General features: G+C 40.5%; 1 protein-coding gene across 1 annotated transcript; it reads left to right on the top strand.

The window, feature by feature from the left end:
- The first annotated feature begins 311 nt into the window (after positions 1–311).
- On the top strand, positions 312–999 carry LOC142850721 (large ribosomal subunit protein eL19-like). The gene has a single exon (XM_075974637.1). The coding sequence runs from the start codon at positions 312–314 to the stop codon at positions 897–899; it is 588 nt and encodes a 195-aa protein (XP_075830752.1). The 3' UTR covers positions 900–999.
- Positions 1,000–14,900: the final 13,901 nt, after the last annotated feature.

Here is a 14,900-nt window from a genome sequence, read left to right as displayed (position 1 = left end):
TAGCCTGCTTACAAAAGTATGATGTAGTTATGAGGTAGTGGAGAACATTAGTCTAACATGACGTGGGTATGGACCACACACACACAAGAAAACATATTCTTTGATATAAATGTTCTTACACATTATTACTTCAGTAAAAAGTTAACTGGAAGGAATATTTCTTATTGACAGTCTTTATCCTTCCCTCAATTCTGCTAAAAATAATGTAATGTTCATTTTTATGTACAAATCCTAGAGGTATTTTACTGAAGAAACAATGCCTACATAAGAATGGATATGTAAGCCTTCCTTTCGCTGCTGCGTCCTCAGCCATGAGTATGCTCAGGCTACAGAAGAGGCTTGCCTCCAGTGTCCTGCGCTGTGGTAAAAAGAAGGTCTGGTTGGACCCCAACGAGACCAATGAAATCGCCAATGCCAACTTCCATCAGCAGATACGGAAGCTGATCAAAGATGGGCTGATCATCCAGAAGCCTGTGACTGTGCATTCCCGGGCTCAATGCCGGAAAAACACTTTGGCTCGACGGAAGGGCAGGCATATGGGCATAGGAAAGCGGAAGGGTACTGCCAATTCCCGAATGCCAGAGAAGGTGACCTGGATGAGAAGAATGCGGATCCTGCGCCGCCTCCTCAGGAGATACTGTGAATCCAAAAAGATTGACCGCCATATGTATCACAGCCTTTACCTGAAGGTCAAAGGGAATGTCTTCAAAATCAAGTGTATTCTCATGGAGCACATCCACAAACTGAAGGCAGACAAGGCCCGCAAGAAGCTCCTGGCTGACCAGGCTGAGGCTCGCAGGTATAAGACCAAGGAAGCAAGAAAGCGCCGGGAGGAGCGCCTCCAGGCCAAGAAGGAGGAGATCAAGACTCTGTCCAAGGAGGAAGAGACCAAGAAATAGAGCTTCCCTCGAGTCTGTACATAGTGGGCTGCCTGTGCCTCAGGTGGATCAGTCATTAAAATAAAACAAGCCTTAAAAAAAAAAGAATAGATATGTAAAAGTGGGGTTTCTGAATGAAGAGGCGATTTAATTTTTTTCAGTTAATGGTTCTCTGTGGGTTGTTGTTTTTATTAAGTTCTGGCCCCGATTTGACTTCCTTGCACTGATATTCATTATACTGTCCATGGACAATAGAGATGAGAAAAGTGAGGTGACATTCTATGCCTGCGGGAAAATGTGTTCCCTGCTTTCTGTAACCGGCACCACATGACATGGGTCCTTGCTTCCACAGTCCGTTCTTCGACTCTCTGGGGTCAGTTCTTTTAAGCCATTCGGGTTCTTAAGTAAGACAAGCACTCTGGGAAGGAAGAACAGTAACTTGCCCAGGTTTGGTTTGCTTTTCCTTCTCAACGTTCTGCATTAGTAATCCCACAGGTCAAAAGCTGCAGTTCTCCACAGTCGCCACTGAGTGTCAGGCAGGGAATAGTCTATAGCACATATGCTTTGGCTGGTTTCCTCTTCAAAAGCCCAGACGTCAAGCCTGTGTACAGGCAAATGTTCGGTGAGAGAGTCCATGATGAAAGCCCCAGGTTATCCCCAGTTCTATTCCCCTTTATATGCTGATGTGAAAATCAATCTGGTGTTGAAAGTTTAAAGTCATTGCTTTTATTTACAAAAAATGCTGGTTTCTTCTTCATGATCAATTATTTTGCATTTAAGCACTTTTCATTAGCATTTTATTCAGTAACATTGAGATATTTTTATTTGCAACAAAGGGCACCATAAAAGTTACTTGGATTAATGCAATCAAACCTCAACACCCCAGATTACAAAGTAAACTCTCTACGATAAAATGCACATTGAACTTCAACTACAGATGAAAATCGACAAATCCTCAAGTCCCTTATGTCTCCATATAGTATATACACAACAGCTAGCATATCACATCTATATTATTTGTATTACTTATTTATTCTGTATTGTTTAAGCAATATTGACAAGAAAAAATCTGTGCATGACAATGTTTTTAAAATTCAGTTAATAGGATCTATGGATACAGAATGCAGTAAGGCTTCCCTGAAGAGTGTCGATCCCGAGTCCAGTATAACTTGTATTATTATAAGGAGCCAGCTATGTATAGATGGAGCCATGTCAAGAAGACTCCAGCTGATGAAGATGAAAGCAGAGATATGAATTAAATACTGCTGGAAAAGGAATACAAAAGACTGTCAGGAAGCCATTAGAAGTTGGACAGAGGCAAAAAAAAGACTTCCTGAGAAAGTTTTAGAAGTAGCATGGCCATGGTGAAACCTGGCTTATGTTTCTAGGCTGTGGCTGCAGGACTCTAAAACAATAAATCATTGCTCTTTTTAATTATATGGCACTGGGGAACTTTACTACAGCAGCCTTAAACTAGTTTAACATTGTTCAGGGCAGTAAAAAAAAAAACCTCATTAAACTCCTCAGAGATACACTACTTAGAGTATACATTTTGAGAAAGGGAACTAGTTAATGGGTTGGTGATAATTAGTTATTTATTAATTAATAATAGTTAAACCCATATGCTCATCCCCTGATATCTGTAGGTAACTGGCCACAGGACACCCAGATGAGCTAAAATCTTCAGATGCTCAAATTCTTTATGTGAAATGGTGCATTTTTACATGCAATGTAGTCAACCCTCTCAAATACACTAAATCATTTATAAATCATTCATACTATCTACTACCATGTTATTGCTCTAAAAACTTATAATACTGCATAGTTTATGGATGCATGTACATATTCAATACAGATAGACTATTTTGTATATGTTTGGGGGACACATCATGTTCATTGTTGGCACATGTGTGTGCAGGCCAAAAATTGACAGGGGTTGTCTTCCAATAGCTCTCCACATTATACACATAGATTGAGGTTTCTTGATGAATCTGTAACTCTCCAATTTTGATGGAGGAAGGTCATTGGTTAAGTAATAAAGAAACTGGTTGGCATCACAGGTTAAAACATAGGTGGGAGGAGTAAACAGAATAGAGTGCTTGGAGGAAGAGGAAGTGAGCTCAGAGACACCATGCTCCCCTCTCCCAGGCAGGCACACACGATGAAGCTCCGATGTAGGCTAGAATCTTCCCGGTAAGCGCACCTTGCGGTGCTACACAGATGATTAGAAATGGGCTAAATTAATATGTGAGAATTAGCCTAGAAGAGGCTAGATAGAAATGGGCCAAGCAGTGTTTAAATGAATACAGTTTGTGTGTTGTTATTTTGGGCATAAGCTAGCAGGCGGCCAGGGTGCTGGGGACGCAGCCCCGCAGCTCCATATTACAGCACAATTTGACTGTTTAGTTGGCTGGTTTGCTCTGAGAACGCCCTATCTCTGTGTTCCTAGGCTGCAATTCCAGGGGTCCACCACAAACACCAGCTTGACATTTGTGTGGATACTAGGTCCCCTAACTCTAGTTTTCATACTAGCACAGCAAGTGCTTTTCCCAGTGATCTATCTCCTCAGCCTTTTTAATGATTTTCATCCATAATTGGTTGAAATCACAGGTCGGAAATCTGTAGGTGCAGATGGCCATCTATTTCCAGTACTGCAAAGAAGAGGAAGTCCTTCCCATTGGTCATGACTCTGTCTCACCATGGCATAGTACCATGGTGTGTCTAATGGACAGGGAGTCAGCAGTCCAACATTGAGCCCACAGATGGTGTAATGTCTATTTGGAGTCTGGGTTTTCTACCTATGTGATGAAGTAAGTCAGAAGATAGTCCACGATCTGATGGCCTCACACAGCCTGCTTTGGAAACGAGAGCCTCTACAAAGAGTCTGCCCATCTGCTGGGCTGGGATGCACTTTGAAGAATCTCAATAGAGATTTGAATTTAGAAAGGTCTAAGTCTCTGTTGAAAGTAATTCAAAAACAAGTCAGGAAAATAGCTTGCTGTAGTAAAAATGTAGTTAGTAATTAATTTATCATGCAATTATTGAGAACTTGGAAAGTATTTTGGCTAAAAATGCTTGACACTACTTTTAAAAAAAAGGAGAAAGGAAAAGGAGGAGGAAGAGGAAGGGGAGATAGTATGTTGCTGTAATAACAACATTTCAAAAACTCATCCCAAACATTGGGAGTGATTATATTTGTTCACTGAAATACATAACTCACTGCATAGAATGAACTATCAAATGTAATTCATGTATAGCGATTCATTATTATTTTAAGAAGCTAGAAATTACTACTCTGGCTGCTACATTATTTTATCTTGTTACTGTGCCATATCATTGCAGGGTTTTGATGTGATAGACCCCCAGTCCCTATTTTCTGAACTCAAAATTGTGAAATCCTAGCTAGGAAAGAAAATTATTATATTCTTGACTCTATGGTGTGAGGATAAAATAAAACTCATTTTCCCCCTACTGGAAAGGTTTTAGACATGAAAGCATTAGAATTCTTCCTAACAAAGGATCTAAATAAACCTGAGCAAGAATTTAGAACTTCAAAGCCTACAGACATTTATTGTACACTTACTGTGTGCTGTAAGTCCTAATGTGAACAAGACAGGGAACACCCAGAGTGTTGGAGTTTCTATTACGGAAGTCTAACCATTAGTATTTCCTCCTCTGAGTTTTTCCTTCCTCCCCCTTAGTAAACTGCTCTTATTAGCAATGCATTTCTGAGTTTAATGGGGTAAAATATCAAGGGCTATGGGCATGTGGTTGAGGCCACAGGCTGAAGAACTGATGCTTGCAAGCCTTAGTTTGCTCAGAAAACACACAGTTCATTCACAAAGCGAGACACTCCATCTGACTAATGTTTTTCACATATCATTACACTTGCAAATGTCAAGTACTATCTTCTTAAACTGTAAAGTAGCTAACAACACACGAAGAATCCTTCAAATGTGCCACAGCTGAGGTATTCACACGCACGTAAGTTGTGGCTAAATTCTACTCACTTTTCACATGTTTTACAAACACGGTTTCTACTAGCAAGTTGTAACTCATTAAAACTGACCTTAAGTTTGAAAACCTTAAATGCACATTAATTCACAATGGTATTTGTCCAGTATTTGTAGACTACAGAAGTTCTCTCCCCCACGCACCTCCCCCCATACACACATTTGGCAGGCAGGGATTCTGAGATCGCTCAGAGAAATTTTAACACTTAGCTTGCCTTCACAGTTTAATACCTACTTTCTTTTCTATGGTGAGTTCAACTCAAACTGAGCAGGCGAGTTTTTACAGCCTAGAAAAGAATTTAAAACCAAGAAATGCACACATTGATGGTGGGAACAATATTATTCTCACAAACCATATTTGGTTTTGGAACCAAGAGGTGGCTCAGTGGCTAATAGCACTTGCTGTGCAAGCATGAGACCCAACACCCATCTACAAAGCCAGGCATCGAAGCACATACCTATGACCCTAGTGCTGCTGGCAAAGGAGACAGGAGGATTGCTTGGGTTGATTGATTAATACTCTAGCTCCAGGTTCTGTAAAAGATCCCATCTCAGTGGAATGAGGTGAAGAGGAACAGAGCAGGACCCTGAGAACTGCCTCTGGCTTCAGGGAGCTTTCACACCACCCTCAGACTCACAAACACACAGGCAAATTCTACTTGGGCCAAAACATGACCTGCACATTGCTTGTGGGACCATGTTTGTAAAACATGTGAGAAGTGAGGAGGATTGAGCTACAATTTATGCAGATGTTAATACCTCATTTGTTTCGAAAGGCCCCAAATCAGAGAACTATTTTCTCCGCGCACCGGACGGTTTGATACGCCTCTGATGGCCTCTGCTCTCCTTCACCCGGTGTGGTCTCTTCCTAGCTCCACCTGCTCTCCATCTTCCCGCGATCTTTAATTAGGAATGTCTGTGCTGCCTATGGTGACTGTGCATGAGCACTAGAAAGAGATCAGGTAATTGCATTTAGATCTGTAAAAATATGCTAGAACCCATGAGGAGCTTTCTGAATAACTCCAGCTGTGAATGGTCCCTTGCCAGGATCTGCTTCCCCTCCTCCACATTAGCATTCATGCCTCTTCTCTGCTTAGTCACCTGCGTTCAGACAGAACTGTACCCTCATTCTTGAAATTTCCGCCAAAGCTACAGTGAAGATAGAAAAGGAAGTGATTTCTTTTCCCTCGTAAGATCATGCAAAGAGATAGGGTTAACGAAATCATTTTGTTCTTAGCCTCACCAAATTTAGGACGGAGATTTAGCACATTTATTTTTTCAAGTCAAAGAGCACATCAGATCTGTCTTTAATGTGGAGTTTTGAATGTAGGTCCGGGCACTCTCTGGCACTCTGCAACTGTGACTGACGGACTGACCACCTACAACTGTCTGAAGGAGGGTGCCAAGAAAGTTTGGCACACATGTCCTCAATTAACAGATTGGAGAGTTGCTAATTATCTGGATGAGGGACTTGGCTCCTGGAGCTTGCCTTTTCCTGCAAACAGGAAGGAAAGATTCCACCATAGTGTTCTGAATTGTTGGAATTTGTTCTCGAAGGCCTAACATGATGTCACACTGACATTTTCTCGCAAGTAACTTCAAGGGTGAATTCAGAGTTTAGGAAATTAACCTAGGAGGTTGAGAAGAAATGCCTTTCATTTGAAAGAACCAAAAGTCTGAATGTCATTACTCTGATGAGTTTAGAAGTCCATGTTTTAGAAAGTGAGTTCCCTCCCCCCAAGACCGTTTAATGATCTCCATGATTAACTGCTGGCAGTCAGCGGACACACTGCCCACCAGGCAGGTTGCCCATGCTGCATTCTTTGTTCAGATTGGCTTCGTTCACCACCGTTTACATTTCTTATTCCTAGCCACATCGGGGCCCACACTCAGTGTGGCAAGATAAACTCAGTTCATACTAGTACAACAAACTATCTTCTGAAAAGGTATATATTTTTAGCAAAAACATTATATATATATCATATAAATAAATATTATACAAGAGTTAATTAAAGACCTCATTTATCTGTATTCTTACTGCAGATCATCCACACACACACACACACACACACACACACACACACACACTCACACACACACACACACAACTCAAGGGCTGTAATGGCACATGTCTGTCATCCCAGCTTTGAGGACAAAGCAGAAGAACTGACAAGAGTTCTGGGTTAGCCTGGGCTCCATAGTGAATCTTTCTGTAAAACAAACTGAAATAATTGTAATTAAATGATAACACGTTTCAGCCAAGCATGGTGGCACAGGCAAGAGGCGCAGGTACTCAAGGTTATGTCTCTTTGTCTAGGTAGTGAGTTTGAGAACAGCTTTAGTTAGATGTGTTCTTTTCTCAAAACATCAAACAGGGCCAGCAAGATGGCTTAGAAGGTAAAGAAGCTTGCTGCCAACCAAATCTGGTGACCCAAATTCCACCCCCAGAACCCACAGGGTAGAAGGAGAGGATTGCCTTCACAAAGTTGGTCCTCTGGCTCCATATGGTAGCATGTTCGTGCACATACATACACATAAACAACAATAATTACATAAAATAAACTTCCTGTTCTTGGTAAGAAAAGTAATACGTTTTGTTTGTTTGTTTGTGTTTTGTAACAGAACATGAGGGAATCTGGAAGTTTCAGTCTCAATATCAGTCTTCTTCACTTGCTGCTATGGTGTATTAGACGATGCACACTTAGAACAAATGGAAATACATTTCACTCTTACAGTATTTCATGACATAAAATACACCAACAGAAAATACTAAGAATAAGAACAAAATCAAAACAAAACTTCACTAGACCATTGATTTTCTCAGACAAGCCAGTAAAAATGCTTTGTCCCTCCTCTCTGTGCAACCAAAGTGAATGACCTCATTCCTTCTGTTTCAACACTTTGCTGTGTAAAATGGAGATGACAATAACAATGGGTTTTTTTGTGTGTGGATCACTTAAAAGGGTAGACTGCTCAGGGCAGTGCCTGGCACACTAGGATGGTGACCTTAGTTCTGTCGTCTCACGTATTGTAAACATACATGTGTAACAAGTGGCCTAGTGTAGCTCCCATCAAAAAGGAATTCTTAAAGAAGAGACACTTTTGAGAAATCATTGACAGTTGGTAGCTAGGTTTTTAATCATCAAGAAAATAACACAATGTAAGGATAAATGTGTTTCGATGTGTGAAAATCTTGCCTGAACAAATGCAGGCTTTGTGGAGAACACTGCTGAGCTGTGGCTTGGTTGCTATGCTTTGTGGAATCAGGTAACTGATGTATGCCATTGTGAGCCTCACATCAGGAGAAATGCTTGGTACTAAAAGCTGAAGACTTAGATAACCATTCTGGTACCGCACAACTTAAATGTACTTGATCTGGAGCGTGTGTTAATAGTGTTCTTGCCTTCTTTAGCCTCTGCCGGCTGCCATAGTAGTTGCTGCTGATATTGGCAGAATACAAGCAGGAAGGTGTGGCACCGAGGCAGTGTAACCTTGATCCAGGACCTAGGGGAATCCGCGTCTAGAAAAACAGTAGTGATTACACAGACAGCAGGTTTCCACAAGGACTTGAATTTGGAGTAATAATTGTCAACAGTACCACGGGTAATGATGGACCAGTTAGCCAAGTGCAATCATAGTCCAGAGAGCTTGCTAAGTTGATGTGACTCAACTTCTGTTAAAGGAGGGGGTGACCAAAGCCTTTGTGTCACGCTTTCTTTCATCCGCTGTTCTTTAAATTTCATTCCAAGGAATTTTAGAAATTGAGAGATGGAGTCAGAGCTATGATGCTGTCTTACTTGCAGCAAGGTTCTGTGGGAAACTGGTTAGGAACTACCTGATCTATCATAGTTTTCAAATAACTGAGTCAAGCACCATACTTGACAGTGTGAGGACTAGGAAATATGCTTCAGCACCCTCCTGCTCTCTAGTTATGCCACATCTATTTTGGTATAGTGAAGGAAAAAAAAAACAGAGGATACCAGAGAAAGCCTCCTACACAATTAGCAAGCCGCCGACATGTGAGAGGACATGAGCTTGTCTCTCCATAATCAGGGCAGGCAAAGGTGTTTCCAACATTTCCCCCTGAGTTATGGAAATGAATATCTCAAGCTTTCCCCTTCAGCAAAGACTGTCTGTTAATATCCAAACTACTTTCAGATTTATTGTGACAAGTGATACAGTCCCATGTTCAAGGAGAATTTTGGGAAGCGTGCCTTGGAAACTTTTTTTTTGTTGCCCATCTGTTTTGCTTGTCGCAATTCCTGTTTGTTTAAGATGTACATGTGCCAGAAATGCGGAAAGAATGCGTGTAGCGACAAGTGCTATCGAGCCTTTTTCACACTGGACTTATGGGAAGCATGTGCTGCCCATCTGTGAGGTTCTCATTTTATGCAAATTTAGAAAATATATTCTTATGTCATGTTGCCTTAATGCCCAGGGGTAGACTGGAACACACACGGGGAGGAGAGCAGGACGGGGGGATGTATTTTCACACCCAGGGGTAGTGTGGCCTTGTCACAAGCAAGAGGTCACACGTGAACACTAGTTGTCAGTAGGTGGAGGCTTGAGGGGATATTCTAAAATTACCTATGGTCAGACACTTTGTCTTTTTCATCATTTATAAATCTATGAATGAGATTTCAAAAGTCCCTATCTCAAGAAACTTCAAATGGGGCTAAGCAGACAGAGTGCATAAATATATTTACCTGTAGAAAAAAAACAACAGCTTTAGCTGGGAGTGTTTCTTATCCTCCAGAACATTCTGTGTCAATCATCTGTGATCTGTTGCAAGTTCTCTAAAAGAAGAGCTTTAAAGAGAGCATTAGTATATTGCCAGGGCAGCAAATGCTTCTAGACTCCTAAGACTACATCTAAGGTATACCTTCATATACATACATACACATCACACCTCTACACGTCATCTGTCCATTTCATATCAATAAGAAAAGAAGCCACTATGGGAACAAAGCCCTAGAAGGCGATGCATGCCACAGATGCCACCGGAAACATCTTACTGCTTGGTTGATTGCTCTGAAACACAGTTAGTTGAAGGGGGCCTAATAAGATGAACCTTTGTGCCTTTTGGTTTCCTTGAGGTATTAAGTAGAACCAACTAATGCGTCACCTCAGCATGTACTTGAAAGTTATCTAAACCTGCTTTTAATCATCAGGAAAATAGCACAATATAAGGATAAATATAACTAATCTTAATGGACCAAAACAATCACAACTTTTCAGAAACTGGTCATGAAGAGTCTTCTAAATGTATCTAAACTAGTGAGATAAGGTCATTTGTGTTTTAATGCCCAGAGCTGATTCCTCAAAGTTAGAAAAGAACTGGGATGCTTGAGTCACATATTACCTCATGGTTAGAGATATTCCAAACTTAATGCTATTCTGTCTTTTATTATTTACAAATTAGTGGTTGTAAATTTTCAATTTGCCTTGCTCCTATGGGTTATTCAGGTGGTCCTGTTGAAGACAAGTATAACTATTTGTATACTCAATCAGCTTGAAGAGTAAAATTGAACATAAAAGATGACAAAAAAGCAGAGAGGATCCAATGCAACGAAGGGTTCCCCTTGTGCTCTCAGGAGCATCCCATTTTCTTTAAGGTCCACAGCCAATTTGATGCCTGCAGATACTTCCTTTCTGTCACAGCCTCTTGGGGACTCCTCACCATCACAGCTTCCTCCTAGTGACATATAGCTTGGAATAAGGCTGTTGTCTGTTTTTCCTGGTGGATATCATCTTGGGATATCATCCTGAACACCTCAACACAATGCCCTCCATTATCCTTGTCCTGGACATGAGACTCAGTAGAGAACCCAAAATAGAGAAGGTTTCATTCCTTTATTTCCTCTCGCATCTTCATGCTCTGCCTTTTGAACTGAATTACATCACTTAAGGTTAAATGGGAAGTAGATTTTTCTGAAGTTCACAAGAGAGAAATTAAAGATCCTTTCAACGGTGCTTCTCTTATGAATGCTTGTGATCATATCCTGTGTCTCCTAATTTTAGGAGACTGACTCTCTTCATATTTGTTGTAAAAATTTTTGTTAACTGACCAAAAAAAAAAAAAAAACCAAACCCAGTCCCCTGTTAAAAATGCTCTGACTAAAGATTGAGGCCTGATTTCTATAGGTATAATACAAATCCTGAGAAGGTTACTATAAAGGAAAGCTCAGGGTGTTTCAGCAGGATTTTTCCTGGTGATTAGTGGCACCTCAAGTTCAATATAAAAGTCAAAGCCCAGCATAATGTGGGTCCTCCAACACCAATATTCTTAAAACCTTCCTGCTAAGCCAACTGGTAAGTAACAACCATCTATCTATCTAAACATGTGTAATCTCACAGTAAAAGCAAACATTAGTTCATGGGATGGATACTCTTGATTGTCAGCTTGATTATAGCAGGAATGAGGTACAATACAGAAATGGTGGCTCACCTATGATCTGGATCATGAGTAGGGAAGACAGTACACCTTTAACATCTTTGATCTGGGCCACACCTTTTACTGGAAGCCTTATAAGGACATGGAAGAAGAATGGTTCTTTTCCTGCTTGTCCTCACCTTGCCAGAGCATCCATTCCTTCACTGGCATTGGAGTTTACTTCCTCAGGATTCCAGCATCTATAGAATATAAACTTGGACACACAGCCTTTACGACTAAGCAACTGCTAAATTCTTGGACTTTTCATTAACAGCTAGCCACTGTTGGATTAGTTGGACTGCAGCCTGCAAGTCATTCAAATAAATTCTGCCCCCCCAGACACATGGAGAGATGGAGAGAGGAGAGAGAGAGAGAGAGAGAGAGAGAGAGAGAGAGAGAGAGAGAGAGAGAGAGAGAGAGATTCATTCCATAAGTTCTGTGACTCAAGGGAACCCTGACTAATAACGTTCTCAAGAGAGAATATTCTAAATTACTTTTTAAAATGTCCCCATGTCTTATCCCATATTTGTGAGGTGCCTGTCAGAAAATGGAGTCAGTGTTTTGCATTGTTTCTCTCATCATATTCAAATGTATTTTATCAGAAATTCTAATCACTTCCTTTAAGCATTCACCAAGATTAAAGAAAAGTCAGTCCATCTGTAATTTGATCTGACACTCAAGTATTTATTTCTTCTTTTAGATACTAAGTATAAAACTATGACAAAGTCAGGAAGGGTCCTGCCTTCTACAAACTTTAATCCCTGTGCTGGGAAGAGATATCAAACTCGTTAACAAATAGATATGAAAGAAAATGTCAGGCCAAACATGTTAGAGCATTCTTATATATTCCCAGCTCTGGGAAGATGGAGGCAGGATTATGCGTTTGAGATCATTCTTGGTTATAATAGAACGTTTCAGAATATTCTAGGCAGCAAAGAGAGACAATGTCTCAAATAATGAGGATGATGATACTAATAATATCAGAAACATTCCAGTGCTTTAAAGAAGTAAAGTCTGATAATGTGGCAAGGGACTGGTTTGATAATCTAGCTCAGGTGATAATTAAACTCCAGACAGATGGGGTGGTACTTGATTGAGACCTAAGTAGAAGGAGTAGCAAATGCAGAGGCCTGCAGCTCAGAATACAGATGGCAAGAACGAAGGTGTAGAAGATCGCATAAGAGCACCATAGTCAGTGAAGTAAGGAGGTGAAAGGAGATCAGATGTGTAAAGGCTACAACATAAGGAGCCTAGTAGGGTGTGGGAATGAAATCGCTCTTTATTCCATTGTAATGGGAAGTCACTGAGGGACTGAAACAAATAACATGATCTACTAAAAGCTTATTGAAAGTCAAGTATGTGGAGGATGAAAAGAGCAAGAAAGGAGACAGAATACTCAGATAAGTAGCAGGACAGAGATCCTGTAAAGTGATTCATAGTTGGAGAAATGGAAGTGGCAAATGCTTATTGTATGTACTTAGTAATCCAGTACTCAAGAGAAACAAGGCCAATAGAATGAGTATGTACTATAAAAGAGAGTTTGTTAGAATAGCTTACAAGCACTAGGAGTTGAGTAGTATATCAGACATTTCACACTAGAGAAGCCAAGAACCCAATATTTATTCAGACCATGAACCTGGATGCATCAGCAGTCCCAGTCTGATGCTAAAGGTCTGTAAGACTTCTGGATAGCTGCTGCTCTTCAGCTCACATTGAAAACCAAAGAAGATGGACTTGGATGTCAGCAAGGAATGTCATCAGAAGGAGCAGCGGGAAGCCTTTACCATGGAGAAGCAAAACCATGCAGGCAGCACTGTTCTCCCTCTGACCTTTTCATTTGTGGGCCACCTCCCAACGGTGCTGCCTGCTCTGGGTAAGAGACATCTCTCATAAATTAACCCTCTGAAAATTCTCTCAGAGATCTTGCCTGAGGCATGGCTCTTGATTTCAGAGCCAATGAAGTTGGCAATCAAGACCAACCATCACATCTATTGTGTTTTTGTGGCCACACCTATTAGACTAGAGATTGCTGTCAGCTCGATGTGTGTAAAAATGAGAAGAAACAAAAATTACTTTTGAGTAATTGTGGATGCTTGTGTTCTTCTCCCAGGCAATGAGGAGGAAAGCATGTTGGTAGTTGGGTGGTTTAAAGTCTGCTTAGGCTGTGAAGTCTGGGACATCTCTCTTCAACCTAGTAGAGATATAAATGGGCAGTCATATACATGTATCCCAAACTCAGACTATGTAGAAGTTGAGTTCAAGAGACACAGGATTTCACCCTCCCTCTTTCCCTTCCCCTCTCTCTGTCGTCTCTGTCTCTGTCTCTCTCCCTCTCTGTGTTTATTATTATTGATGTTCTTTGGGTTAGAGTCTTGCCAGTTAGTTTAGACTGACTTTGCAACTATCCTCTTACCTCTGCCTCCCAAGTGCTGGGTTATAGGCATGCACAGTCATGCCAACCAATAATTTTACTCCACAATACTTCTATCCACTTCTTTTCTACCCAATGACCCAACTGGATGTATAACTAAGCCTTTATAGGTTCTTACTAAATTTGCAGCTATATTCACCTTTTAATTGGGCAGGGAGAAAGAAGGAATGAGTATCTTTTCTTCTAATTCCACTTAGGCCAGTTTTATACAGTAAGTAGGTCACTGGGTAACAACAAACTGGGGATGGACTGAGATAGAAACAAATGCTAGGATCAAAGGGAGCAGCTGGAGGTAGCCACAGTTGGCTGCATGTTTTTAATTACTATAGTCTGACTCTTCTCCTGCCCTGCTGGGTTTGGCTGACAATGGATTCGCTGACCGAGAGTGGTCAGACAGATTAGTATACATCCCAGGAGCACATACCAGAAGCTCAATAAACCTGTATGAGATCAATAGCATGACAGAAAATCTTTAAAAAATTAGAACTCTTCAAATTGTTTATAGAGTAAATTGCTTAAGGAGGTGACATAGGCCCTAAGGAGCCCTGTTCATCTTCAGTTTCTGCACACAGAGGGGGAAGTTTGCTGCCACAGCTGTTCATCTTAATGGTTTACAGAGTATGTGATGTTGGCTGTAATAAGAAATAGAAAGGGGAGAGAGAAAAAAAGGGGGACAGACAAATGGCTAAAGAGAAGAAAAGTAATTTCTGTTCTTTACATAAGGATTAATAATTAAAACTTCACCTTTAGCAATTCCCTGAAAACCCTTATGACATCATCATCATGCCAGGCAGTGGTTAGGTATGTCTCCATTAATCATAGTGTAAAATAAATAAATAAATAAAAATAAAAATTCTGGTATATTTCTTGTTCATAGAATAACTAGCATATACTGATATAATTAAGATTAGACTCTATAAGCACTGAATTTCTAAAGACAAGCCCTTGCTCTTCATAACTATTAATGACCCCATTTCATCCATGTTTAATACAGAACCCTAGGAATAATCCTTGATTCTTCAATTTTCCAAAACCTGGCCCATCAAGGATTCCCTGTTTGTTTTTATTTATTTTTTTTAACATTTTTTTATTGATAAAAGAAGAATAAAGAAAAAAAAACAAATTTCCACCTCCTCCCAGCCTCC

The sequence above is a fragment of the Microtus pennsylvanicus genome, chromosome 5 (genome assembly GCF_037038515.1).
Source record: "Microtus pennsylvanicus isolate mMicPen1 chromosome 5, mMicPen1.hap1, whole genome shotgun sequence".
NCBI classification, from domain to species: domain Eukaryota; kingdom Metazoa; phylum Chordata; class Mammalia; order Rodentia; family Cricetidae; genus Microtus; species Microtus pennsylvanicus.
Note: the sequence above shows the minus strand (reverse complement) of the source record. Positions and strands in the feature narration are given on the sequence as shown.